This window comes from Mustela nigripes, chromosome 4, assembly GCF_022355385.1.
Source record: "Mustela nigripes isolate SB6536 chromosome 4, MUSNIG.SB6536, whole genome shotgun sequence".
Lineage (NCBI taxonomy): Eukaryota > Metazoa > Chordata > Mammalia > Carnivora > Mustelidae > Mustela > Mustela nigripes.
In genome coordinates this window covers 54,212,151-54,238,802 of record NC_081560.1, presented here as the reverse complement: position 1 = coordinate 54,238,802, position 26,652 = coordinate 54,212,151, and the positions used below count along the sequence as shown (strand labels likewise).

At 35.3% G+C, this 26,652-nt stretch overlaps 1 protein-coding gene across 1 annotated transcript in view; it reads left to right on the top strand.

Annotated features, from left to right (window-relative positions):
• Positions 1-26,652, top strand: part of ABCB5 (ATP binding cassette subfamily B member 5) — a 116,413-nt gene that overhangs the window by 33,005 nt on the left and 56,756 nt on the right. The window contains exons 14-15 of the mRNA XM_059395700.1: positions 5,650-5,820; positions 22,417-22,578. Coding sequence (XP_059251683.1) covers positions 5,650-5,820; positions 22,417-22,578 — 333 coding nt within the window. The remainder of the gene's footprint in view (positions 1-5,649; positions 5,821-22,416; positions 22,579-26,652) is intronic.

The following is a 26,652-nucleotide window of genomic DNA, read 5'->3' as shown; positions in this document are numbered from 1 at the left end:
TATTTCTGAGAGAAACTAAAGATCTAAATAAAGAGAATGTAACTTATTCATTGATTTAGAGATACAGTATTTTTAAAGATATGTGTTCTCCCAAAACTGAAAAATTTGATGCTATACAAGTCAAAATCCCAGTAGTCTTTTTTTGTGTGTCTAGAAACTGACCTGCTGATTCCAAAATTTATTTGAAAATTTAAAGGACCCAGAAAGGGAAAACAATTATTTAAAAAAACAACAACAGCAAAGCTGGAAGACATAAATATCTAATTTTAAGACAACCATTAAGGCATTGGAAATGGCACAGCAATGGACATTGTAGATCAGTAGAAGAGAATAGTGCCCAGAAAAAAGACCCACACTTCTCTAGCCAAATGATTTTTGACAAGGCCAGTATTAATTTGTTTGGGGGAAAGGAAAGTCTTTTTAACAAATGGTGCTGGAAAAATTGGATATCCATATGAGGAAAACAAATTAAATGTGGCCCTTACCTCACCCCAACACTTATTAATTTGACATGTATTTTAGGTCAAATGTAAAAACTTAAACTATCAAGGGGCGCCTGGGTGGTTTAGTCAGTTGAGTGTCCAACTCCTGATTTCAGCTGAGGTCATTATCTCAGGGCATGCAATTGAGCCCCAAGTCAGGCTCACCACTCAGCAAGGAGTCCGCTTGAGATTCTTTCCCTCTGCCCCTCTTCCCACTTGTACTGACATTCTCTCTCTAAAAATAAATTAATCTTAAAAAAAATTAAAGTATCAAACTTCAAAAATAAAAACTTAGGTGAAAAACCTTTGCGATTTTGAAGTAGTCAAGGAATTTTTAGATAGGGGAGCATTTAGTATCTAAAAAATAATAAATTGACTTTATTGAAATTAAAACCTTTTAAAATACACTATTTAAAAGGTAAAAAGATAAGAGAGAGTAAAAGAAAATATTCACAATACATAGATCTGTCAAAGGACACACACCCAGGATATAGATAGAACTCTTACAACACAATAATAAAACAAATGTACAAACTCGAACAGATATCTCAAACACCCACAAAAAGAAATAGACAATATACAGACAAAAAATATTCAACATTATTAGTCAGCAGGGAAATTCAAAGTAAAATCACAGTGAGATACCATTCCACACTTGCTAGAATGGCCAAAACTAAAAAAGAATAACAGTAATAACTTTTGATGAGGCTGTAAAGCAATTAAGTCTCATTCATTCTGAATAAAATGAATTGGTACAGTTATTTTAGAAAGAAATTTGCCACTTTATTATAATGTTAAACATATACTTATGACTCAGCATTCAATTCCCACATATTTTTCCAAAAGAAATGAAAATATGACCACAAGAACATTATGTAGATGAATGTTTGTAGGAGCTTTATCATACTATTCAAAAGTTGGAAACAATTCAGATGTTCATCAGCAGTTGAATAGATAAGCAAATTGTGATTGATATATGATAGTTAGATGAAATACAAGATTTTCAGTACATTTTGAATTTCAGATAAACAATGAATTATTTTAGCATAAGTATATCCTAAATAGTGTATGAGATATACTTATGCTAAAGAAGTATTCACTGTTGGGCGCCTGGGTGGCTCAGTTGGTTAAGCAACTGCCTTTGGTTCGGGTCATGGTCCCAAGGTCCTGGGATCGAGTCCCGCATCAGGCTTCCTGCTCACTGGGGAGCCTGCTTCTCCCTCTCCCTCTGCCTGCCTCTCTGCTTACTTGTGCTCACTCTCTCTCTCTTTCTCTCTCTGTCAAATAAATAAATAAATCATCTTTAAAAAACAAAGACAAAAAAGAAGAGGTATTCACTGTTAACTGAAAATCAAAATTAACTGAGCTCCATCATTTTTTGTTTTTGTTTCTGTTGAATTTGGTAACCCAAGATAGATTCAAATTTTGTGGAAGCACTACTCAGAAATAAATAGGAGTGAACTGCTGATCCATACATTATGGATGAATCTCAGAAATATTATGCTAGGTAAGACAGACTGAAAAGCACAAACTGCAATTATAGCATGGCTACAGGATACAAGGTTAAAACACAAATGTGATTTTCCTATATATCAACAATGAACAAGTGGAATCTGACATTAAAAGCACAAATACTATATATATTAGCATCCAAAACAATGAATTACTTAGGTATAAATCTAAAAAAGTATGTATAAGAACTATATAAAGAAAACCACATGACTGATGAATGAAATCAAAGAATTTTTTAAATAGAGCGATATTCCATGTTTGTGGAGAGAAAGACTCAATGTTGCCTAGATGTCAGTTCATCCCAATTTGATCTATTGATTCGGTGCAATTCCAATCAAAATCTTGGCAAGTTATTCTGTGGATATCAACAGACCAATTCTAACAACTATATGGAGAGATGAAAGACCCACAACAAACAACACAATATTAGAGAACAAAGTTAAAGGACAACACTATCTAACTTTAGAACTTACTATAAAGTTACAGTAATCAAGACAGTGTGGTATTGGTGAAAGACTAAGCAAATCGATCAACGGAACAGAGTACAGAATTTAGAAGCAGACTCACATAAACATAATCAACTAGCATATGACAAAAAAGCAACAGCAATAGAACAGAGCACATATAATGTGTTATTGCTCATTTCAATGACCAAATGGAACAACTGGACATCCACATGTAAAAAATAAATAAATAAATATAGACACAGACCTTATACCTTTCACAAAAATTAGCTCAAAATAAATCATAGACCTAAATATGAAATGCAAAATCATAGAACTTCTAGAGATAACAGAGGAGAAAACCAAGATGACTTGGGTATGGCAAGACTTTTTAGAATCAACATCAAAAGCACAAACCATGAAAGAAGTCTTTGATAAGCTGAACTTCATTAAAATTAAAACTTCTGTTCTGCAGAAGACAATGTTAAAAGCATGAGAAGATAAGCCACAGACTGGGTGAAAGCATTTGCAAAACACGTATCCAATAAAGGACTGCTATTCAAAAATATATAAACAAATCTTAAAATTCAATAAGAAACGAACTTGATTTAAAAATTGACCAAACGTCTTTACAGACACTTCACCAAAGGAGATATGCTGATGGCAAATAAGTGTGTGAAACATGTACCACATCGAATGTCATCAGGGAAATGCAAAATAAAACAGTGAGATACAACTACATGCCTTTTAGAATAGCCAAAATCCAAAACACTGACAACACCATATGCTGACAAGGATGTGGAGCAACAAAAACTTTCATTCATTGCTGGTGGGAATATAAAATGGAATGGAGATTCAGAAAGACAGTTTGTTGGTTTCTTATAAAACTAAACATAGTCTTATCATATTACCTATTAATCATGCTCCTTGGTATTCATCCAAAGGAGCTGAAAACTTGGGTTCACACAAAAACCTACACACAGATGTTTACGGCACCTTTATTTGTATCCCCAAAGCTTAGAAGCAACCAAGATGTCTTTCAGTAGGTGAATGGATAAATAAACAGTGATATGTCCGGACAATAGGATGTTATTCAGTGCTAAAAAGAATGACCAGTCGGGGCACCTGGGTGGCTCAATGGGTTAAGGCCTCTGCCTTCAGCTCAGGTCATAGTCTCAGGGTCTTGGGATGAAGCCCCACATCGGGCTCTGTGCTTGGCAGGGGGCCTGCTTCTCTCTCTCTGCCTGCCTCTCTGCCTACTTGTGATCTGTCTGTTAAATAAATAAATGAAATCTTTAAAAAAAAAAAAAAAAGAATGACCAGTCAAGTCATGGAAAAATCCTAAATGTGTAAGTGGAAGAAACCAGTCTGAAAAACCTACATACTGTATGATTTCAATTATATGATGTTCCTGAAAACGTAACACTATGGAAACAGTAAAAAAGATGAGTGGTTGTCAGACTTTGAGGTGGAGAAGAATAGTCAGAGCACAGATATTTAGGGTAGTGAAAATACTCTGTATGATACTATAACAATCAGATACATGTCATTATGCATTTGTCCAAACTCAGAAAATATATACCACCAAGAGTGAATACTAATGTAATCTATGGATTTGGGTGATTATGATATGTCAGTGTAGGTTCATCAGTTAAAACAAATGTACCACTTTTGTGGAGGATGTTGGATAGGGGGCTATCCTGTGGAATGGGGGACATTGCATGTGTGTGTAAAAGGTATATGGGAAATCTCTATACCATCTTTCCAATTGTACTTTGAACCTAAAATTGTTCTTGAAAAATAAATCAAAAGAAGGCATGCACTGTATGATTCTATCCATTAGAAGTTCTAGAACTAGTGAAATTAATTTATAGTGATAAAAATCAAACCAGTGTGAGGATTTGGAGTGGAAAGATTAATGAGGGAAACTTCTAAGGTGATGGAAATATTCTGTATCTTTACTGAGGTGGTGATAACATAGCTATAATCATTTGTCAAATCTCATAGAACCATATCCTTATATGTGTGCATTTTATTATGTATAAATTATTTCTCAATAAGGTTTATGGTGGTTTTTTTTTATGTGAAGGCCAGACTCTAGAATAATCAAAGTTTTAGAGACTATTTAAATTTATAACCTTGAAGAAATGAACTTTGGGTCATGGACATAATCCAATACAATATTACTATGTTTCGTTAGTTCTAGAAATTATCTCCAACCTCAAATATCTAATGATATCTACTCTGTTAAAGATGTATATCCCAGAAAAAAAAAAAAAAATAAGCAAAAGAAGGCCTGAAAAGTGTTCCAAGATGGAAAAATATTTTGAGAAGTTCGATTTTGCATTAATCTTCCCATACCTTCTTTCAGAATATCCAGGAAGGAAATTGTAGGTAATATATTAAGTTGTTAGTAAACCTTTCAAATAATAGTTATGAATGTAGGGGTGCCTAGGTGGCTCAGTGGGTTAAGCCTCTATCTTCAGCTCAGGTCATGATCTCAGGGTCCTGAGATTGAGCCCTGCCTGGGGCTCTCTGCTCAGTGGGGAGCCTGCTTCCCCCTCTCCCTCTACCTGCCTCTTTCCTACTTGTGATCTTTCTCTCTCTCTGTCAAATAACTAAATAAAATCTTTAAAAAAAAATAGTTAAGAATGTAGTTGTATTACTATTTAAAGATATCAGTGCATTCTAAAACTATCTTTAAAAACTTTGAAAATTGGTTCAAATTATTATTAATCCACCTAAAATTCCTTCATAATCATACGTTCTCATTTCCTTTTTTTTTTTTAGATTTTATTTATTTGTCAGAGAGAGAGAGCACAAGCAGGGAGACCTGAAGGCAGAGGGAGAGAGAGAGAAGCAGGCTCCCCACTGAGCAAGGAGCCCAATGTGGAACTCCATTCTGGGATCCTTGACCCTGGGATCATGACCTGAGCCAAAGGCAGACTTAAACTTAACCTCCAGATGTCCCATTCTCATTTCTTTTAGTACTAGCCAAATTTTTCTTAGGTCCTCTCTTTACTAGACTCTTTTTTTTCAAATAGTTGTTTGTTTTTACAAAGAACAGATCAAAGGTCAAAAGCAGCCAGGCTGAAGTAGTGATTAAGCTGATATTAAAACATAATGTGTAATAATATGTGATTATCATTTCCTGTCCAAATGACTTGATCATGCTGTCTTTTGTTTTGTGCTTTTTCTGATTTTTCAAATAGAAATTTAATACCTTGGTAGGAGAAAAAGGAGCACAAATGAGTGGAGGACAGAAACAGAGAATCGCTATTGCTCGAGCTTTAGTTCGAAACCCAAAGATCCTCATTTTAGATGAGGCTACATCTGCCCTAGATGCAGAAAGTGAATCAGTTGTTCAAGCTGCACTGGAGAAGGTAAGTGAGCAGATCATTTCTTATATCCATAGTCCTAGTTCAACACTGTTTTTAACACAAGAAAGTATGGCTCTGCAGTAGATTATTTCTTGAGTTCAGAGCCATCTTTAAGATATTGATGCAGAGTGTTCACCCTTGTAAAAACTTCTACGTGATGGAAGTGATTTGGACGAGAGAAGAAGATGCCATAGCTGCTGCTAAAAACGTACAGGAAGCTGATATCCAAGCAGTCATCCCATATATGCCTCTTTTCTAATAGCTCTGCACTTTACACCTCCCCATAATGATCCCACACCACTACCACCATCAGAGCTATAACAACATCAACTCTTAGCCTCTTTTTTACACACTTGTGGGTTCTCTTCTGTGACCACTTTTCCTCTTTAGCACAACCCCAAAGAGTTCTTAACTTAATTTCACCTCTAGTGGAGAAGCATACAGTCTGGTTTTCCTGCCCTTAAACCATCCTCCTTTAAGAGCCCTGGACCCTCTAACCTCACACTAACCTCCTGCTTACTGATTACTGCTGACATACTTTAGGACCACAATGCAGGGATGGTCCTTTACCAAATTGCATTGCATTTGGGAGAGTAATTGTAATTTGGGAGAGAAATTTGGGGGAGTAATTTTTCATATCACTGCCATATGAAAAACCATTGAATACTACTTGCAGTGGGCAACCCTACTTTTACTTTTTTTTTTTTTTTTTTAAGATTTATTTATTTACTTGAGAGAGAAAGAGTGAGCAGGGGGACAGGTGGCAGGAGAGGGAGAGAGAGAATCTCAGGGCTCAATCTCAAGACCCTGAGATCATGACCCAAGCTGAAATTAAGAGTAAACTCTTAACTGACTGAGCTGCCCAGGTGTCTCCAACCCCTTTTTAAATCATGGCCTTCAGACCCTTCAGAAGGCTTAATGACACATATTACTTTGAGCTTGTTTGAAAATGTGTTTTTCTGCCTAAAAAGATTACAGGCTTTTTCTTTTTAAGTATTAACTTTGTGCAACCAGAAATGGATACTGGCCACCAGAGTCTCCACTGCTTATTGAATAATCTATTAGTTACTATTATTACTTGCAAGTCAGATTGTGTAAGTTTTTACCCTTGTTTCCACTCCAAAATAAGAGTGCTGTGTGTTGCTTGTGTGTGGCTCTCAAATTGTGTTCAGTGGTGATGTTTAGTTCCTTAGGGCTTGAATGTACAAAAATTTATTATACTTAACATAACCATCTTTTAACTTATATAAGATTTGCTTTCATTTTATTGAGATACAGTTAACAGATATATAAGATTTTTAAAAACATATCATAATAGGCCCCAGCCGTTTTTTAGAGGTTAAGTGCCCACTGCCTTTTCATCCAATGTGTTAATCACTTCAGGCAATCAGAACTTGCTCAAACTTCTAAAATTATAGTTGCTTGGTAACATTATAAACTAATAAAAGATTTTTTTTTTACTACTGGTTAAAATGAAATCTATATGATAATAAGAGAGCAACATAAAATGTAAACCATGATACAGTTATATACAATAGGTGTACCAGTGCACAAAAATGAAGACAACATGTATAAAAATACCAATTGTATGGCAGAATTATGAGGGAATTTAAGTTTTTAAAAATTCATTTACTATATTGTTTTTCAGTTTTTAAAGGTAAAGGGATTATTGACATTGTGGAGATGTATAAGTGTGAAACTTCTTTAAGTAGGTTTTGCTGGTCTTGAGGTAAATGGTAACAAATGGGGTGACAAGTAGCACAATAAACTGAGTAATTATATATGCCTCAGTTGATTGGAAAATGACTCATAGCAAAGAGAAGAATTAAAATATAGTAAAGGTAACAAGAGCTCCAGTGCCATGAGAGTCCTCTATACATACCACACAGAGCGCACTTGTGGAATCAAACCTTTGGAGAGGTCCCAACTTAACAAGGGAGGGCTTGCAGCAGATCATTTCTGCTCATCTAGGAACCCTCAGACCTGCTGCATAATATGGCCTAAACTACAATTGTTAGCAGATTTTTACAGCTCAAATATCTTGTAAGCTACTAACCAAATAAAGAGGAAACAACAAAATGTATCCGTTTTTGTTGGTGAATGCTGTGTCCACCTCCCTCTACACCGAGCCTTCACTTGTTCCTCCCAACCCAGCCTCCCCATTACCCTCATTGCTTTCCACTTACATCAAGTTCTAGAACAGTAAAACTAATCTGTAGTGATTAGTTATCTTATCTAAAGCAGTCTAAAGTAGTCACTGATCTAAAAGCTGTCAGTTCAGGTCATGATCTCAAGGTGTGAGATCAAGCCCCACATTGGCTCCCCACCCAGTGGAAAGTCTGCTTAAGATTCTCTGTCTTGCTCTCCCTGTGCCCTTCCCCCCACCACCTGCATACGCACTCTCTCTCTCCCAAATAAGAACAAATAAATCTAAAAGAAAAAGAAAAAGAAAGAAATCAATCAAATCGGTGTTTTCCTGCAGCAGATGGTGGGTTTAGACTAAAAGAGCATCAGGCATCTATCACTCTTGTCCTCACTTAGATTATTGCAGTAGCTAACTTCTTGCCCCAGCCCATGCCCATGCAATCTGTTTTTAACACAGCATTCAGGTTACGCTACTAAAATGTAAATCTGAACATGCCATGTTCTGTTTCAAATCCTCCTATGGTTTCTTAACTCACGACTGACTCTGAGTAAAAACCAAATTCCTTATAATAAGCTACAAGGTTCTGTGGAGTCAGCCTCCAAACTCCTTCTGGAACCTCACATCCTGAACTTTAAAGAGTGCCATAGCACTACTTATTAACTAACAAACTGCGTGTGTATTTGTTTATTTTGTTTTCTGTTCATCACTGGAATGTAAAGTCGGTGGTGACAAAGGCTTTGACTGGTTAACTGCAGTGTCACCAGCACTAAAATGATGCCTGGTCCTTGGTAGACAGCTAGTAAGCATTTGTTAAATGTATGAGTGTGATACAGAATAGTTTCAAAGCCTGAAGTCCTATTTTCTGGATTTCTTAAGTTAGGCTTGTTGCAAAGTAGTTTTGCTTCACTTATCTTGTTCATGAGGGGAACCTGCAGTCAGTGAATAAAGATTTATGCTATAGGCTATGTGGTTCCACTCTACTACTGGTTTGGACCCAGCATGCCAATGCAACAGGCTTCCATTCAGTCCCAGTAGAGGAGGGATGCCAGTAAAAACCTGTAGGCCCCTGGGGAAGCAGAGGAAGCCCACACTGACTTTGGGATAAAGCCTGTGAAAGCTCTTTGAAATGTTAAAAGTGGTATGCAAATCGAGGGATAATTATTACTAAGGGAGGGTCAGCTACACCACATCAATGGAGAACCTTTAAAAAGACCCTTTGCTAATTATGAGGGAAGGGTTTCCATTACAGTTTTATTCTTTGAAGAGACAGAGCTGCTTTGTTGCTGCCCTCATGGGCTTTCTTTATCATTACTGTTCTTTCTCACTGTGATGCATTCTGCTGATCTTCCTCAGAGGCCCCTTAACATATTTATATTACTTGGAGAACTGAACAGTAAGAAAATTGGTATATTGCATTAAGCTGTGGGCTACTTTATTAAATTAAGCCCGAAGAAGTGGTCATCCAAAGTTAAAAATAGGTTAATTATTATGCATTTGGTGCATTTTTTCAATTAAATATCTTGCTTTTTATATGTAGAATTAGGGATTTATTCATTTCTTTCTTCCTCTCTTTCTTTCTTTCTTTAACCATTTGTAGCAACTTTATAATAGTTGAGAACAGAAAGGGAATTTCTGCAAGGGGATTTCCTTGGCTAGAATTTAGCCAGAAGAATGAAGGTAGCATAGAGACTATCTCATTCTAAAAGCATCATGAAACACTTTAGAAGCCTGCCTAATCAAGCTCACATTTGTTAGGTTTGGTGTTAAATTATAGACCACTGATTTATTTTAGGATAGTGCTTCCTCTTTGAGAGCTCAGGTCCCCATTGAGTCTGACTAAGAAAGGGAAAAATAAATCACTGTAACTCCCAGAAAAATCTACAAATGCACTTGTATACCAAGATTTACATATAGTATATATTGAAGGGTTTATAGGTGCCCTGAGGCCATTCATGAGTCATTATTTTAGGTATAGTAAAGGAACAAATGGGTGATAGTAGCTAATCCTTATAATCCTTATAAGAGCCCCCAATAAGATATGAACACTTATTTTCCTATCTTACATATTTGCACACTGAAGCACAGAGAGGTTGAATAACAGGTAGGCAACAATGAAGCCAAAATGTGGACCCAGACATGTTTCTTCAACTCATTCACATAGCCACCGGGCTATATTGCCTCAAGATTATACATCTGCTAGGAACTTAAACTAAATATTAATCCAGATCACCCTTCAAAACTAGCCCCTTATTAAAGATAGACTTACCATATGATCCAGCAATTCCACCTCTGGGTATATACCCAACAAAATTTAAAAAAGGAATTCAAACAGATATTTATATACTAGTGTTCACAACAGCATCATTCACAATAGCCAAAAGGTAGAAACAACCTAAATGCTCATTGACAGATGAATGGATAAACAAAATATAGGTATATACAATGGAATAGTACTCAGTCTTAAAAGGGAAGGAAATTCTGACACATGCTGCAGCATGGATGAACCTAAAAGATACTATTCTAACTGAAAAACAGATGCAAAATGACAAATATGATGTGATTACATTTTTATTAGATATTTAGAATAGGCATGTTCATAGACAGAAAGTAAAATGGAGGTTATCAAGGTCTAAGGGAAGAGGGGAATGGGAAGTTATTGTTTAAAGAGGTATAGAGTTCCCCCCTGGGATGAAAAGTTCTGGAGTTAGATAGTGGTGATGGTTGCACAGCAATATGAATGTACTTAATACCAATAAATTATACACTTTAAAACGGTTGAAACTGGTTAAAATTTTATATGTATTTTACCACTAGAAAAAGAAAAAGAATAGCAATCTAAGCCTGAATATAAAAGGATAATGACACAGAAGGAATTGACCTCTCTGATCCAAGAGGACCCAACCCTTAAAAATTTCATGTTATATATATTTTACTGGAGTTAAAAAAAAAACAAAAACAAAACAAAACAAAAAACAGGAAAAGAAAACACTAGGCTTTTTCTGAAACCACATTGCCTCCTTGGGAAAGAAACAAACCATACCCAAATTGAGGCTCCCATGTCAGCTTATAATAGACTCACTATTGTCCCCTTAAGCTGCTTATTTGGATCCTATTGTGTATATAGCTCATGGGTTTTCCTTTCACAAATGGTTTTAAATCATTATTACTCAGCAGGATATTTCAGAGTCTTAAAAAAATATAATAAAAAGTCTTAAAAATATAGCAAAATATTTTTCCATGATACAATAACTATCTTGGTAATTTCTGTAAATTTTAATTATTCCTAAGCCTCATCCTCCCCCATAAATAAGAAAACCTTCTATATAAGATAAGATATTAATTTTTCTAATTGCTACCAAATAAGATATCTCTAATATATCTCTCATATAATCTACATAATATATTTATATTATATAATATATCTCTAATATATAATCTATGTTATATAATAATATATTTCTAATATATTATTTGTTCATCAGTATTCTGGGCTAGATAAGATATTATTCCCTCCAGGAAGAAAGATGAGCTAATTATTGTAGCATTTTCTCTTCTTGCCCACCATCTACTTTATCATTAATTTTTTGTTGTAATTTCTCCACAGATATTTGCTTAATAAAGTTAACTGAAGGAGAAAGGTATTAAATGGCTATGAATAATTTTATCATTATCAATTATTAACTTCTTTGTTAACTTATTTAGAAGAGAAAATGGAAATATTTCAGTTATAAAAAGAAAACATGGTACTATAGAGTACTGTTCCATATTCCTAATTAAGTAGTACATGTGGCCTCATCTCATCAAAGAGTTTAGATTTTGAATGTGTTTTACTCTACATAAAGAGTCTTAACCTTAGTGTGTGTGTGTGTGTGTATATATATATATTCTCACATGAGTAGATCCCTGCAAGCTGAAAACAAGAGGTTTGAGTAGGAGGTGAATCACTTATTAAATATGGCTTCTAAGGGGCTGATATTTTGCTATTTCCCACTCTGTTTTACAAAAGAGAAAGCATTTTCAGACAGGTGAAGTGGCCTTACAGTAATTCTACATTGTTCAGCTATGGAACCAGTGTTGACTCAGAAGAATGGCAAGCCAATTGACTTTCAACATCATAAGGTAGTTAAGACACCAAAAATGCTGTGTTTCCTTAAAACTGCCATAAAGACCTTTTTATAGCAGATGGTCAATTAAAATTCAGTAGCTCAAAGGGAAGAAATTTGTAAAACAGTAACGAGGTTTTTTGGACTGTTCTTGGAGTATTAGGGTACTAGCATTTTCCAGGAGCCTCTTTTTTTTTTTTTTTTTAAGATTTTATTTATTAATTAAGAGAGAGAGAAAGAGTGCACAAGCAGGGGAAGGCAGAGGGAGAAGCAGACTCTCTACTGAGCAGGGAGCCCAACATAGGGTTCAATCCCAGGACCCTGACGTGATGACCTCAGCCGAAGCCAGATGCCTAACTTACTTGAGTCACCCAGCCGCCCCTTCAGGAGCCTTTTGAGGAATGGAGGAAAGTAGAGACATAGGGTGGTTGAGCAGGGCAGGCTGTGCACCACCACTCCAAAAATTCAAATGGCAACTAACTATTAGTTTGTATGGTTAATTTAAATCTGTTAAGCTTCCACATTTGCTTTTATTTGATAAAAGGATTTTGTAGCTTAAAAAAAAGAGAGAGAATTTGAAGATGACAAGACTGTATTACATCACGAAGTATATGTCATCAGTGACCCCAAATCCACCTGAGCCAACCTGCTAGGATGCAGTCAGTGGGAACTTGCCTTCCATAGGTTTCCCACCCCTTGCTTACTGTGGGACATGAGAACTCTGAGTTTACAGGCTTCAACAGAGAGTATATTACCCCTGTTAATTGACCCACTAGTCAAATTCAGACCCTCTCAAATGCTCACAGTTTTACATTGTTCTTTCTTTTCCTCTTGCTAACCTTTACTCAAGGCACATGACCACCACTGGTGAAAACCTTGCTAGCCTCTTCAGGCCCTTATCTCTGCCCTAGTATTTCCATGAGGGATGCTTTAAAACAGCCTCTATTTCAAAGTGCAAGCTAATTACCTGGTGATTTATTGTTGTGCATGGAATTACAAAGTAATCTTAAAAAATGCCAGCAAAGTGTCAAGTAGAGACCTACCTTCCTGTTGACCTCTTTTTGGTTAAATACCTAATTGTCTGGCTTTTAACTTTGTTTAAACTATGAAGGAGGGGAGAAGATACTAGGAAGTTCTTTCAATTTGATACTCTCTGGAAGAACTAATAGCAACAAAGATATTGAAAATCTACCATATCTTCTCTGAGACATCTGAAAAAATCAGTGGAATGGATTCTACTACCTCCCTTATTTTTATAATACTTCTTGTTAAAACAACAACAACAACCACAACAAAAACCAAAGCATCAGCTCAAATTTCTTTGAGAAGTTTTCTACAAAGTCTTGATTTCCAAAATTTCTCCCATGTTTTAAGTCTGAAACAATTAGTGTTGTCTCCTATGGCTAGTACATCAGTTTTAGGTCTCATTTATGATGAGGTAGTGGAGCTCTATTTTTGTAGTGCACTTCATAGTACCTTAATTGTGTAAGATAATTGGAAGCCCATGTTATGAGTTTTTCAAAGCATAGTTTTTTCCCTTTTTATTTTGTAATTTTTTAAAATAACCTCTATTTCCAATGTGGGACTCAGATTTACAACCCTGAGATCAAGAGTTAAATGCTCTAGTGGCTGAGCCAGCCAGGGACCCCTAGTTTTTTACCTTTTAAAGTATTAGGCATTTTTTGTGGTTTTAAAGACTCAGACACTAATTCATGCTATAATAGATTAAACTATAATAAAATATATTAATATTATTAAATTATTAAATATTAAATTGTAATAAAATATATTAATCAAATATTTAAGTTTGGACCATAAGCCTGGCAGAGTAAAGATGGTACAGATGGGTACATGCAGTCCATTCTGGTCTGCAGGAACATCAGTGCTCACTAAGGCACAACTGCAGAAATGTCATCCCTTACTGTCAGTTTTCAGATGCCAGACAACAGCATTAACTTTTACAAAATAAGTAAACTTGTTCCATATGTAATGGCTAAGAAGTGAAAAAATATTAGAAGTGAGGTGTACAAAAATACCTGTGAAGTGAGCCTCCCATGAAGAAAAGAAGGTCTAGAAAATACAACCTGCATCAGGAAATTTTGTAATTCTGATTATGTTGTAAGACTGCACATGATTCTCAAATCTTTTCTGATTGCAGTCTCCTAATTGATTTTACGACTTCCTTTTCCCTACATTCTCCTTAGAGTATCTGTGTTATATGTGCCCTTTTATATATTTTAAGTAAATTTCATACATATTAATTTGCTTTGAGAAGTGTTTAATAGTATTGTGAAATCATTTAGCTAATTTGCAACATCTTACACCCTCATCAGTAAGGTTTGAGATCTGGTTGCTTTTCGAAAAATAACATTTAGGAGCTCAGTGGGTTAAGCCTCTGCCTTCAGCTCAGGTCGTGGTCTCTGGGATCAAGCCCTGCATCGGGCTATCTGCTTACCGCGTAGCCTGCTTCCCCCTCTCTCTCTGCCTGCTTCTTTGCTTACTTGTGATCTCTCTCTCTGTCAATAAATAAATAAAATCTTTTAAAAAAAGAAAAGAAAAGAAAACATTTGTCACCTTGATGGAATGTAATTGAATAAGTGAGAGAGATATGAGCCAGGAGCCTGGGTGTCTGAGTATTTTCACCTTTGTACTAGTAGTCCTAATGCTTGCCTACTCAACAACATCATTCTATGTTCATTGCCTTTTGGGGTTCTGGAGGCCAGTCTTAGGGCCTCCAAGACCCAGCATACAGTTAAAATTAAAGTTTGAATGAGAAAAGTGGGATTACTATAGGCTGAATGTGTTATCTCTAAAAACTAGGCACATTAGACAAATCCAGACTGAGGGACATTCTAGAGTGTCTGACTGGTATTCCTCAAAACTATCAAGTTCATAAAAAATAAGGAATATCTGAGAAATTGTCACAGCGAAGAGGAGCCTGAGGAGACAAGATGGTTAAATGTAATGTATTGAGAAGGGGATCTGAGAGCAGAAAAAGAATAATAAGTAAAAATTAAGGAAATCTGAATAACATATGGAGTTTAACGTATTGATACTGGTTCATTTGTTGTAACAAATGCATCATAGAAATGTCAGATGTAGACACTGGGAGATACTGTGTGCAGGATATAGGAATACTGAAGTCTTTGCACATTTTCCCTAAATCTAAAACTATTCTAAAATAAAGTTTATTTTAAAAAAACTAAAGCAGGGGCTCCTGGGTTGCTCAGTCATTGGGCATCTGCCTTCAACTTGGGTCATGATCCCAGGGTCCTGGGAGGCTGCTTCTCCCTCCTCCACTTGTCCTGCTTGTGTTCCCTCTCTCGCTATCTCTGTCTCTGTCAAGTGAACAAATAAAATATTTTATAAATATATAGATAGATAGGAAAAATAAAAATAAAGCCAAAAATAACATTTTACCAATTTTATTGTACCATTCATTAGGATGATTCTGTATAGCAAGACTTAGAATTACCACATACAAGTAAATAGGAAACTGAGGAAAACAAAAAGCAAACAATGAAAACTCTCTTCCCAATTATCTTTCACTTGTTAGTTTAATAAAATGTCTATATATTTGGCAATTTGAAAAATAAAGGAAGCACTAAACATTTTAGTGTTTTGACCTCTTTTCTGAGGACTATGTTACTCATAAATATAACCTAGAGAAATTCACATATGCTTTTAAGTGCCAATTAACAACATAATTATGTGTACATTATCAGACCGTGCAGCAATTAAGAAAAATAAATCTTCCTACCTACAGTACTGTTAGTTGCTCCTCAGTCCACTTTATCATTACATTTGCATTATGTTCATCAAAGTGCCTCAATCCCATTCAGAATTCTTAGAGAACTTCAAGAATGGCCAACTTGGGTGCTATAAATACAGATGCTTCTTTTGTTCGACATTGTTTAACAGATTTTTTTGAGATTTAACTGACTTAAACTGCACATATGAAAGTATACGATTAGAAAAGTTTGGGCATACATGTACACCTATGAAACCACCACAATCAACATAGAGAAAAAATCACTCCCCAAAATTTTCACATGCCTTTTGTAAACACTCCATTCCAACCTTCCCTCTCCCCGCCCTGCCCCACTCTTATCAACTACTAATTTGTTCACTGCCAGTATAGATTACCATGTATTTTGTAGAACTTTGTGTAAACAGAATCATACGTTATGAATTCTGTCCTGCCTGACTTCTTGCACTCAGCCTATTTGTTTTCAGACCTGTTGATTTTGTGAAAGGTATCAAGAGTTCCTCTTTATTGGTGAATAGTATTGCATTATATGGATGTACCACTGTTTGAGATGATTGGTATTGATGCACATTGAAGTTATTCAGTTTGTTTGCAGTTTTTGGATATTACATATAAAGTTACTCTGAACATTCATTTGTAAGTCTTCTGTGGACATGGACTTTTATTTCTCTTGGGTTAATATCTAGGATTTAAATGGACAGACCTTATGGTAGGAGTATGTTTAAATTTCAAATGAACTACCAAATTATTTTCCTTTTATATTCCTGTAATATATAAGAAATACAGCTAGTCCACATACTTGCCAGCACTTGGGATAACCAGGCATTTTAATGTTAGCCATTGGAATAAATTTTTATTTATTTTTTAAATCTTATTCTTGATAGTCCATCTTGGGTTGAAAACAGAAGTCTGTCTTTTTTTTTTTTTTTTTTTTAATACAACTTACTCCATTTTTTGAGGCACTGCTTTGGTATTATCCTTTTCCAAAATACTCACTTTTTAAAAAAATTTTTTTTAAGATTTTATTTATTTATTTGACAGATACAGATCACAAGTAGGCAGAGAGGCACACGGAGGGGGGGGCTGAAGGGGGTGGAAGCAGGCTCCCTGCTGAGCAGAGAGCCCAATGTGGGGCTTGATCCCAGGACCCTGAGATCATGACCTGAGCAAAGGCAGCGGCTTAACCCACTGAGCCACCCAGGCGCCCCTAAGATCACTCTTAAAGATCAGTAATTCTCATCATTATCTGCATTTCAACAGAGGGAGTTTAAATAGGTATACTTGGTTCATGTGTAAAACTGTTACAAAGACATATACTTGTCAAATGAAGGCCTATCTTTAGTGCTGGTACAAGATACAGGGAAAAGAAAATTTGCAAGGTATGGGAAGCAGTCATGCAAAGGGCTTTAGTCACGTTAATAGGAACACATCATGCCACAAAGATGCAGCAGAATTTGTGGACTTAAGAGTATTAAAATGACCTGAGTTATGTTGTAGCATTGCCACCTACCCTCTATATGGACTGGCACCCATTAATTTCTCTGAGCCCCAATTTTCCTGTCTCTCAGAAACCTATCTTCCCAGACGGCTCATAGGACTGTGTGAGCAAAACCAAACAGAGGAATGTTATAGAACATTTTACACTCTAACATTCTTTAAAATATATTTTCAAAAGAATTATTTTTGCCATCAGTAGTTAATAGTTAATATGTAATATTGTTTAGCTCATTGATGGATGATATTTTATGGCCTTCCTGTTTCTTTATTAAAGATAACAAAACTGGGGGTGCCTGGTGGGTCAGTTGGTTAAGTGTCTGCCTTTGGGTCAGGTCAGGATCTCAGGGTTCTGAGATAGAGCCCCACATTGGGCTCTCTGCTCAGCAGGGAGTCTGCTTCTCCCTTTCCGTCTGTGCTCACTTGCTCTTTCCCTCTCAAATAAATAAATAAATCTTTTTCTAAAAAAAAGATAAAGCTAGTGTGAGTCACCTGAAATTAAAATTATATACATACACATATATATGTATGTAATATTTAACATATTTATATTCAGATGTCTTGAGTAAAAAACCATATTAACAAAAGTAATTCAAAATATCATGTCTATATTTATTCATTATAGCATACAGTAATTTTTACCTTGATCATTTTACAATGTCTTATATCTCAAAAACATGGTAAGATTGGTTTCTAGGGAAAAAAAAAATAGAATCTAAGTGTTGAGAAAGACTTGAAAATCCTATATCCATATGTAGATACAGAGTGTTGGGTAATTTGTAAAGAGCAAATATTATTTATATAAACAATTTCCCCATTCTGAAACTTCCAACAAGAGAAGAAATGTTACTTAGCATTGCTTTATATGAACTAGTCCCAAATATTCTATTCCTAGTCCCATGACCTTCCGTTCTTCACACACCTCTGCTGTATGTGAACCTCAGTATTTTTTCAGAAATCCATGTTCTGTTAGGCCCAAATGCCTGGTCTTGCCATAGCCTCTGTCATAATTGCCCCTCCTCTCTCTTTCCCACTTGGCAAACCTTTGTCCAAACTTGACTCAAAAATCATCTATTTGACAATGTTCCTCTATTCAACTAAACAGTTAATTATGTCTGTGCTAAATATTTTTATATAGCTTCTGTTGTATAATTACTACTTTATGTTGTAATTCTTTTTTTGTCCCCCCCCCCCATTACTTCTCTCTGTCAAGGGCTTTGGAATTGCCCTCAATAAATACTCAAGAGTCTCCAACTTGGAGATGTTTGATTAATGATTTAAAATAAGTTATTTATGGGGTACATCGGTGGCTCAGTTTGTTAAGTGTGTGACTCTTGATTTCAGCTTGGGCCATGATCTCAGGGTCATGAGATTGAGTCCCACATCGGACTCCATGCTGATCCTAGAGCCTGCTTAGTATTCTCTCTTTCCCTTCCCACTCCCCCTTCTCCCCAGGTGCATGTACTCTCTCTCTCTCCCTTAAAAAAAAAAAAAAAATTAGTTATTTCCTAAGAACTTCCCATGTGCAGAACATGGTACCAAAAACATTAATCTGCACAATAACCCTAAAATATAGGTGACATATTTCCCCATTTAACAAATGAGGAAACTAAGACTCAGGGGGTTTAAATATCTAGTCTGACACCACAAATCCAGAAATTGACAGAAAAATGATTCAAACCTAGGATTTGTGATTCTAGAGAACACAAATAATGAAGAAATTATTGAAAATTAGGTTTTCCTGCTGTGCCTGGGTAGCTCAGTCATTTAAGCATCTGCCTTCAGCTCAGGTCAAGATCCCAGGGTGGTGGGATTGAGCCCCACATCAGGCTCCCTACTCAGCAAGCAGTGTGGTTTCTCCCTTTCCATCTCCTGCTCCTCCTGCTTGTTCTCTGACTTTCCCTCTGTCAAATAAATAAGTAAACTCACCAGAGAAAAAAGAAAAAATTGGGTTTTCCTTTATAAACATGATACACTATATATGAGATTGTTTACTATTTGTTCTTAATTAGCATGTAATACAATAGTTATGTGCATCATTATATATATCAGAGTATCTATAGTATGAATTGTTATTGAAACAGTAGATTGTTCCTATACCGTGAGTCTTCTTAGTCTATAGTTCATAAAACTTCCTTAGCTATTCGTGCAGTATGATGTTCTGCTTTCAATCTAAAAAATCAGTGGAAATTTGATGAAATTATCTCATTATCTCATACTTTTAGAAAAGAAGAATGAAATTGGGCTGCTGAAGGTAGAAACAACTATCTGTATTATCTAGTCTGTGTGATAGGAGATGTAGGTTAAATATAATACACATTTAGATGCTTTGAATAATAATTACAGAGTCCCATTATTATAATGTTATTGAGTCATGACAGGGAGAGATCCAGCCTTGGAAAGATGTTAAACTATCCTTTTTCCCCCTTTTTAAAATCTGCTTGTTTTAAGGACTCTTAATATCTATGCTTGACACAGACCAGGAAAGATACACCTATTTGGAAATCTTTTTACTTTTATCAGTGGTCAGGGCCAGCTACATAATTTGTGAAACCCAGTGAGAAATGAAAATGTGGGGCCTCTTTATCAAAAATTACCAGGAATTATGAGATGACAACAGCAGAGCACTAAACCAAGAGTGGGACCCTTTTAAACTATGGGGCCTTGAGCAACTGAATAATTCATATACCATGAAACTGGTCTCTACTGCCACCATGACTAGGAGGAACTTTTGAGTGATAGAGTGACTTACCCTCACTTCTGAGCTTTAAGTGTCATTCCTCCTTACTAACCCAAATTATAACATTCTTAATTGGCATGGTTGAGTACAAAACATGCATACATGCACACACACACACACACACACACACACACACAGACACATCAGGAATGTATATACCTACATTGAATATGTATATATGTATGGATGTACTCTTGACATAAATATATTTTTACATGTGTATGTATATTTACAGATGACTATATTTCAAAAACCTAAATTAGTAACAATATCTGCTTAATGCAGAAGTCTAGTTTTTGTTTTTTTTTTTTTAAGATTTTATTTATTTGCTTGACAGAGATCGCAGGTAGCAAAGAGGCAGGCAGAGGGAGACAGAGGGAAGCAGTCTCCCCAGTGAGCAGAGAGCATGACGCAGGGCTCGATTCCAGGATCCTGGGATCATGACCCAGAACAAAGGCAGAGGCTTTAACCCACCAAGCCACCCAGGCACCCCAGAAGCCTAGTTTTGATGATTTGTAGTATCTCTATCCCCAATCCTGTTTCCCTAAATAATTTAAAAAATTAAAGTCCAGGTAGAGTACCTAAGTGAGGTAGTTAACCACCTCTCTATTGCCATTTGGAACCTGAATGATATATATGATTTCACTGGAACTTTTCTTTATTTTTTTAATTTAAATTCAATTAGCCAAGGTAATAAATACATCAGTAGTTTTTGTAAGAGGGTGCTTCTTTCTCCAAATGCTCACCAATATTTGTTGTTCCCTGTTGTTCCCTTGTTAATTTTAGCCATTCTGACTGGCATAAGGTAGTATGTCATTGTGTTTATGATTTGTAGTTCCCTGATGGCAAATGATGTGGAACATTTTTTCATTGTAATATTATGTGACTAAGTCCTCAAAAAAGAATATATAAATAAGTCCTGAAAATTAACAAGAATAAGACAGTTCCAACAGAAAACCAAGCAAAACCTGACAATTCACAGCAGAGAATATCCAAATCATCATCAGCCATACAAAAAGTTGTTCAACTTTATCAGTCATCAGGGAAATCCAAATAAAGCCACAATATGATAGTACCCACCTACCAAAGACAAAAAGTACCAAGTGTTAGTGAGAATAGAGTAGCCATAACTATCCTGCATTTTGGGAGTTTATAAATTGGGACAACCACTTTAAAAAGCTGTTTGGCAGAATCTAAAAAAACTGGGTCGTTCTTCTCCTTAGTATGTAACTTGTAGAATTCTCTGCATATATTTTCATCCAATAAACGTGTATAGGAATCTATTCATAATAGAAAAAAACCTGGAACTTCCCAAATGCCAATCAGCAATAGTATGGATAAATTGTGGTATATACAAATGGAATTTTGCTCAGTAATAAGAATGAATGATCTGCAACTAAATACAACAAAATGGATGAATATCAAAAAACATAATGTTGAACAAAAATTCACAGATACAGAGGGGTATATACTGCATGGTCCCACTTACATAAAATACAACAGAAAATTAAAACTAATCTATACTGTTTAAAGTCAGGATAGTGATTACCTATCACTAGTGGTGTGGATAAACAGTGACAGTGATTGAACAGAGCCTAAAGAGAGTTTCAGAGTACTGGTAATGACCTTTTTAAAAAATGGATGTTATGCATCTGGATGTATTTTTTTTGTCAAATACACTGATCTATGCATTTACAAGTACTTTTCCATATCTGTAAGAAACTTGTGAAAAAGTTAAAAATATGTATTATCTTGAGTTCATACCCAACTAGTTAAGTAATAGCCCCATTTTAGAGATGAAGAAAATAGTTTAAGTTACTTTTAGTTACTAATAGCCAGGCAATTATTACATAGCTCAGATTAAATGATCTTTAGTTTCCTGTCTAGTTCAAGATACTGTAATTTTACAAGTCCACCAAATTAGAATCTAATTAACTTTCAGATTTTCTTTTTATTCTAATTTTCATTCACCTTCCTAATCTATTAAAGTCCAAATTTCAATATGCACAGATAAGTTTCCTTGATATTTAAAATAATACTACAGGGGCACCTGGGTGGCTTAGCTGGTTGAGCATCTGATGTTGATGTTGGCTCAAGTCATGATCTCAGGGTTGTGAAATCAAGCCTCGTGTTTGGCTCTGCACTCTGTGGGGAGTCTACTTGAGATTTTCTCTCTCCTTCTTCCTCTGCTCCTCCCTCTTACTTGTGTGTGCACCCTTTCTCTCTCTCTCTCTCTCAAATAAATAAATCTTTAAAAAATATATACTACAATAGGCTTTCTTGAATATTGCAGAATTTGTTATTTATATTAATTTCTTATTTATTTTTTATACTTACTTTTTTGTAGGCAAGCAAACGTCGGACTACAATTGTCATAGCACACCGACTTTCCACTATTCGAAATGCAGATCTCATTGTGACTCTGAAAGATGGGATGGTGGTGGAAAAAGGAACACATGCTGAACTAATAGCAAACCAAGGTCTATATTATTCACTTGCAATGTCACAGGTATGTTTATGTTATATAATGCTATGTTAGCAGAGTTTTTTTTTTTTAACTTTTCAGAGATCATACCACAGAAGTATTGAATCATCATCTCAGTTTTCAGAAAGCAACCAAGGAATTCCTCAATGAAGAAATTCACTGTGATTAATATCTTCAGCGTTGTGCTAGATAATATGAAAATTAAAGAATTAATGGCTACATAGCACCTAATAATTGCTGGGCGCACTGCAAATAGGCTTCAAAGCTTGTACATGGCAGATCCAGAACAGTCTAACTCTATATACTGTCATCTTCTCATTAGAACACAAATTTAACACACAATCTCTGAAAACTTAGTTGCAGAGGCAAAATGCAGAATCCTGCATATGGATATTACAAAAGGTAGAAATAACCAAAACTCGTAGGGAGAAGGGAAGCTACATTACCCATGGAAGGTTTCATGAAGAAGTCTTGAAGGCTAGAGGTGGGAGTTAGAAGAGGAAGAGAAGTCTTTGTGGGTGGAGAAGCACCACAGATGTAACAAGGAACTTAGTGTGCAACAAACAGAAAAACCAGCCTTCCTCCCACAAGTAAAAATGAATGTTGGGAACATAATCAAAAACAGTTGTATTAGGAAGGCAAATCATGGAAATTCTTTTTTTTTTTTTAAGATATTATTTATTTGACAGAGATCACAAGTAGGCAGAGAGAAAGGAAGGGAAGCTGGCTCCCTGCCGAGCAGAGAGCCCGATGCGGGGCTTGATTCCAGGACCCTGGGATCATGATCTGAGCCAGAGGCAGAAGATTTAATCCACTGAGCCACCCAGGCACCCCCAAATCATGGAAATTCTTAGAAACCAGGCAGAAGAGTTATTTGTTTTTTTACTCTGACTTACTTTACTGTATCAGAATCACTTAACGCATTGCCTGCCACATAGTAGGCATTCAATAAATGTTTGCTGAATAAAAGGATATATATAAAAATGTATGTTATATAAACCACACCCTCTCAGGTAGACTAGAAAGCTTATCAATCAAAAGCTTTAGCCAATCAAAAGGAGGCATGATAATGCTGATAAAGCTGAAGGCACTCTGGCAAATTCTTTTTTTCAGATCCACATTTCAGCATGCCAGGTGATCTCGCATACTTTTTTCATTAGGACACATTAATATAAATTGTAGGAATTAGGCTGTAGCTAACTTACTCCTTCTGGCCCAGGTCTTCTCTTGACCTGGAAGGCAGTCTTCTTTTCAAGGGGTCATGTACAGACAACAAATCTCACCACTTTGCAGTTTATTTTACTTCTTCAACTTTCTGATTACATTTTTTTTAAGATTTTAATTATTTATTTGACAGACAGAGATCACAAGTAGGCAGAGAGGCAGGCAGAGAGAAAGGAGAAAGCAGGTTCCCTGCAGAGCAGAGAGCCCGATGCGGGACTCGATCCCAGGACCCAGGGATCATGACCCGAGCCAAAAGCAGAGGTTTTAACCCACTGAGCCACCCAGGCACCCCCTGATTACATTTTTTATGTTAATATTATTATTCCATATATAAAAGACCTATATAACTCAACATGAGAAAAAAACAAATCCAATTTTAAAATGGCAGAAAATATAAGTAAACATTTATCCAAAGAAGACATTCAGATGCCCAACATGAAAAGCTGCTCAATATTACTCATCATCAGGAAAATACAAATCAAAAATATGATAAGATATCACCTCACATGTGTCAGAATGGCTAAAATAAAAACCACAAGAAACAAGTGTTGGTGAAAATGTTGAGAAAAAGGAAACTTCATGCACTATTGATAAGAATGCAAACTGGTGGAGCCACTGTGGAAAACTGTATGGCAGGTCCTCAGAAAGTTAAAAATAGAATTACCCTCTGACCCAGTAATTGCACTACTTAATATTTAACAAAAAAAATATATATATATATACAAAAACACAAATTCAAAGGAAAACATGCACCCCTGTGTTTATTGCAGCTTTATTACAATAGCCAAATTATGGAAGCAACCCCAGTGTCCATTGATTGATAAATGGATAAAGAAGATGTGGGGTGTGTGTGTGTGTGTGTGTGTGTAGTGGAATATTATTCAGCCATAAAAAATAATGAAATCTTGCCATTGGCAACAACATGGATGGAACTAGAGAGAATAATGTTCAGTGAAATAGGTCAGTCAGAGAAAATCAAATACCATTTCACTTATATGTGGAATTTAAGAAACAAAACAAATAAGCAAAGGGAAAAAGAGAGAGAGAGAAGCCAAGAAAGAGAGTCTTCAACTATAGAGAACAAATTAATGGTTACCAAAGGGGAGGTGGGTGGGGGAGGAAGGGAGGGTAAGTTAAATAGGTGATGGGGATTAAAGAACACACTTATCATGACCAACACTGAGTAATGTATAGAATTGTTGACTCACAATAGTGTACATGTAAAACTAATATAAAGCTGTATGTTAACTATACTGGAATTAAAATTTAAAACTTAATAATTTTCACAAATTAGAAAATTTAGAAAGTTATGATCCTCCATCTCATCATCAAACTCAAAACTTCACATTTAAAACCTTAGATTTCTCCACAATGCTAGAATAAGTTATTTTTAAACATCTGCTATAAAGCAGGGATAGTCTTTAAAAAGTTTGAAAATATAATCTTATATTGATTCAAAAACTGCCAGTTCCAATTTTATTTCACATTAGACCATATTTTACTTTAAAAATTAAAGTTAGCTGTTATATGCAAGTTGAATTTGCGTGATTTTCTTTCCAGAGTAGACTTAATAAGTTATGAAATTATGAAGTTCAATATTTTCAAACTAAAAAGTATAATAATAGAAGAAAATTGCTATGGTTAAATTAATCCTATTTTGAAATTTTTTAAAAAAACCAGTACACTCAGATCTTTCTTTGAAGTACCATGTCTTGATTTTTCATTATAACTAAACAAAAACTCCATTATTAGGTCTTAGATTAAAGAGTTTCACAGTGTAAGGAAAATAAAAATGGAATGTTTGTGATATAAATGTATAAATACTTAAAATGCCCTATTCTAAATGGATTAGTAGTCTCTCATTACCTAAAATAATGTTCATTCTGATAAAACAATACCATTTTAATATTCAATGAACAACTACAATATTCTGGGTACTGCATAGTAAATATAACATCCATGATATCTCCATAGACAGGAACTCATTTCTGAAACACTAGAAGTGCGTATTTACCGCTGTGCCTATAGTGTCCAAATGAATCAGTTTATTAGAATCCATGTGTCCCTAAGTACTAAGAAGTTAATATTGCTAAGGGAATCAATTCCAGGAAACAGAATAGTAGTGGTTAGGATTATGGGCTCTGGAGACATTATAAATTTGAAAATCGTGACTCTGCCACTTAACAGTTTTAGGACATTAGGAGAGTTATTTAAATTCTCTGTGCCTCAGTTTGCTTATCTTTAACATGGGGAAAATAATGGTAAGTTATTTATGAATTACTGTGAGTATTAAATGAGTCATTCATGTAAAGTGCTTAGAATCTATGTTGGCATACTAGATTTTATTTTATTACTATACTAATATTATTCAGTCAAACTTTTTGAAAGTTGAAATCATGAAGATTAATGCTATAATTATTTACCTTGAACATACATGATAATTTCCAGACCTATTCCTTTAGTCATACATGATTATTTTCAGACCTATTCCTTTAGTGACTTTTCACATGAAAATTAAATAAAAACAAAGTAAAGATAGATACATACCAAAACTTCTTGTCATCATTATTTTGTCTAGCAGCCTTCGCAGGAAAAGAACATGTCTTTGATCTGTTAAAGAAACTTCTTAGAAAAATTTATTATGAGAAGAGGTCAAATTTTTATTTTAAACTTGCCACAAAGGAAATAGCTCTTGAAAAAAGACAAATAAAGGATTTCTTGGTAGTGAAATTTATAGAAAAAAAGAGGAAGTGATAGCATAGAAGAAAGTCTGATTAAAGATGTTAGGATACTATAAGGCTGGTTAAAATTTACTGTACTTTGAAATGCCTGATTAACAGTTGTTAAGCTTGTCAAAGAGTCACAGTCACTGAA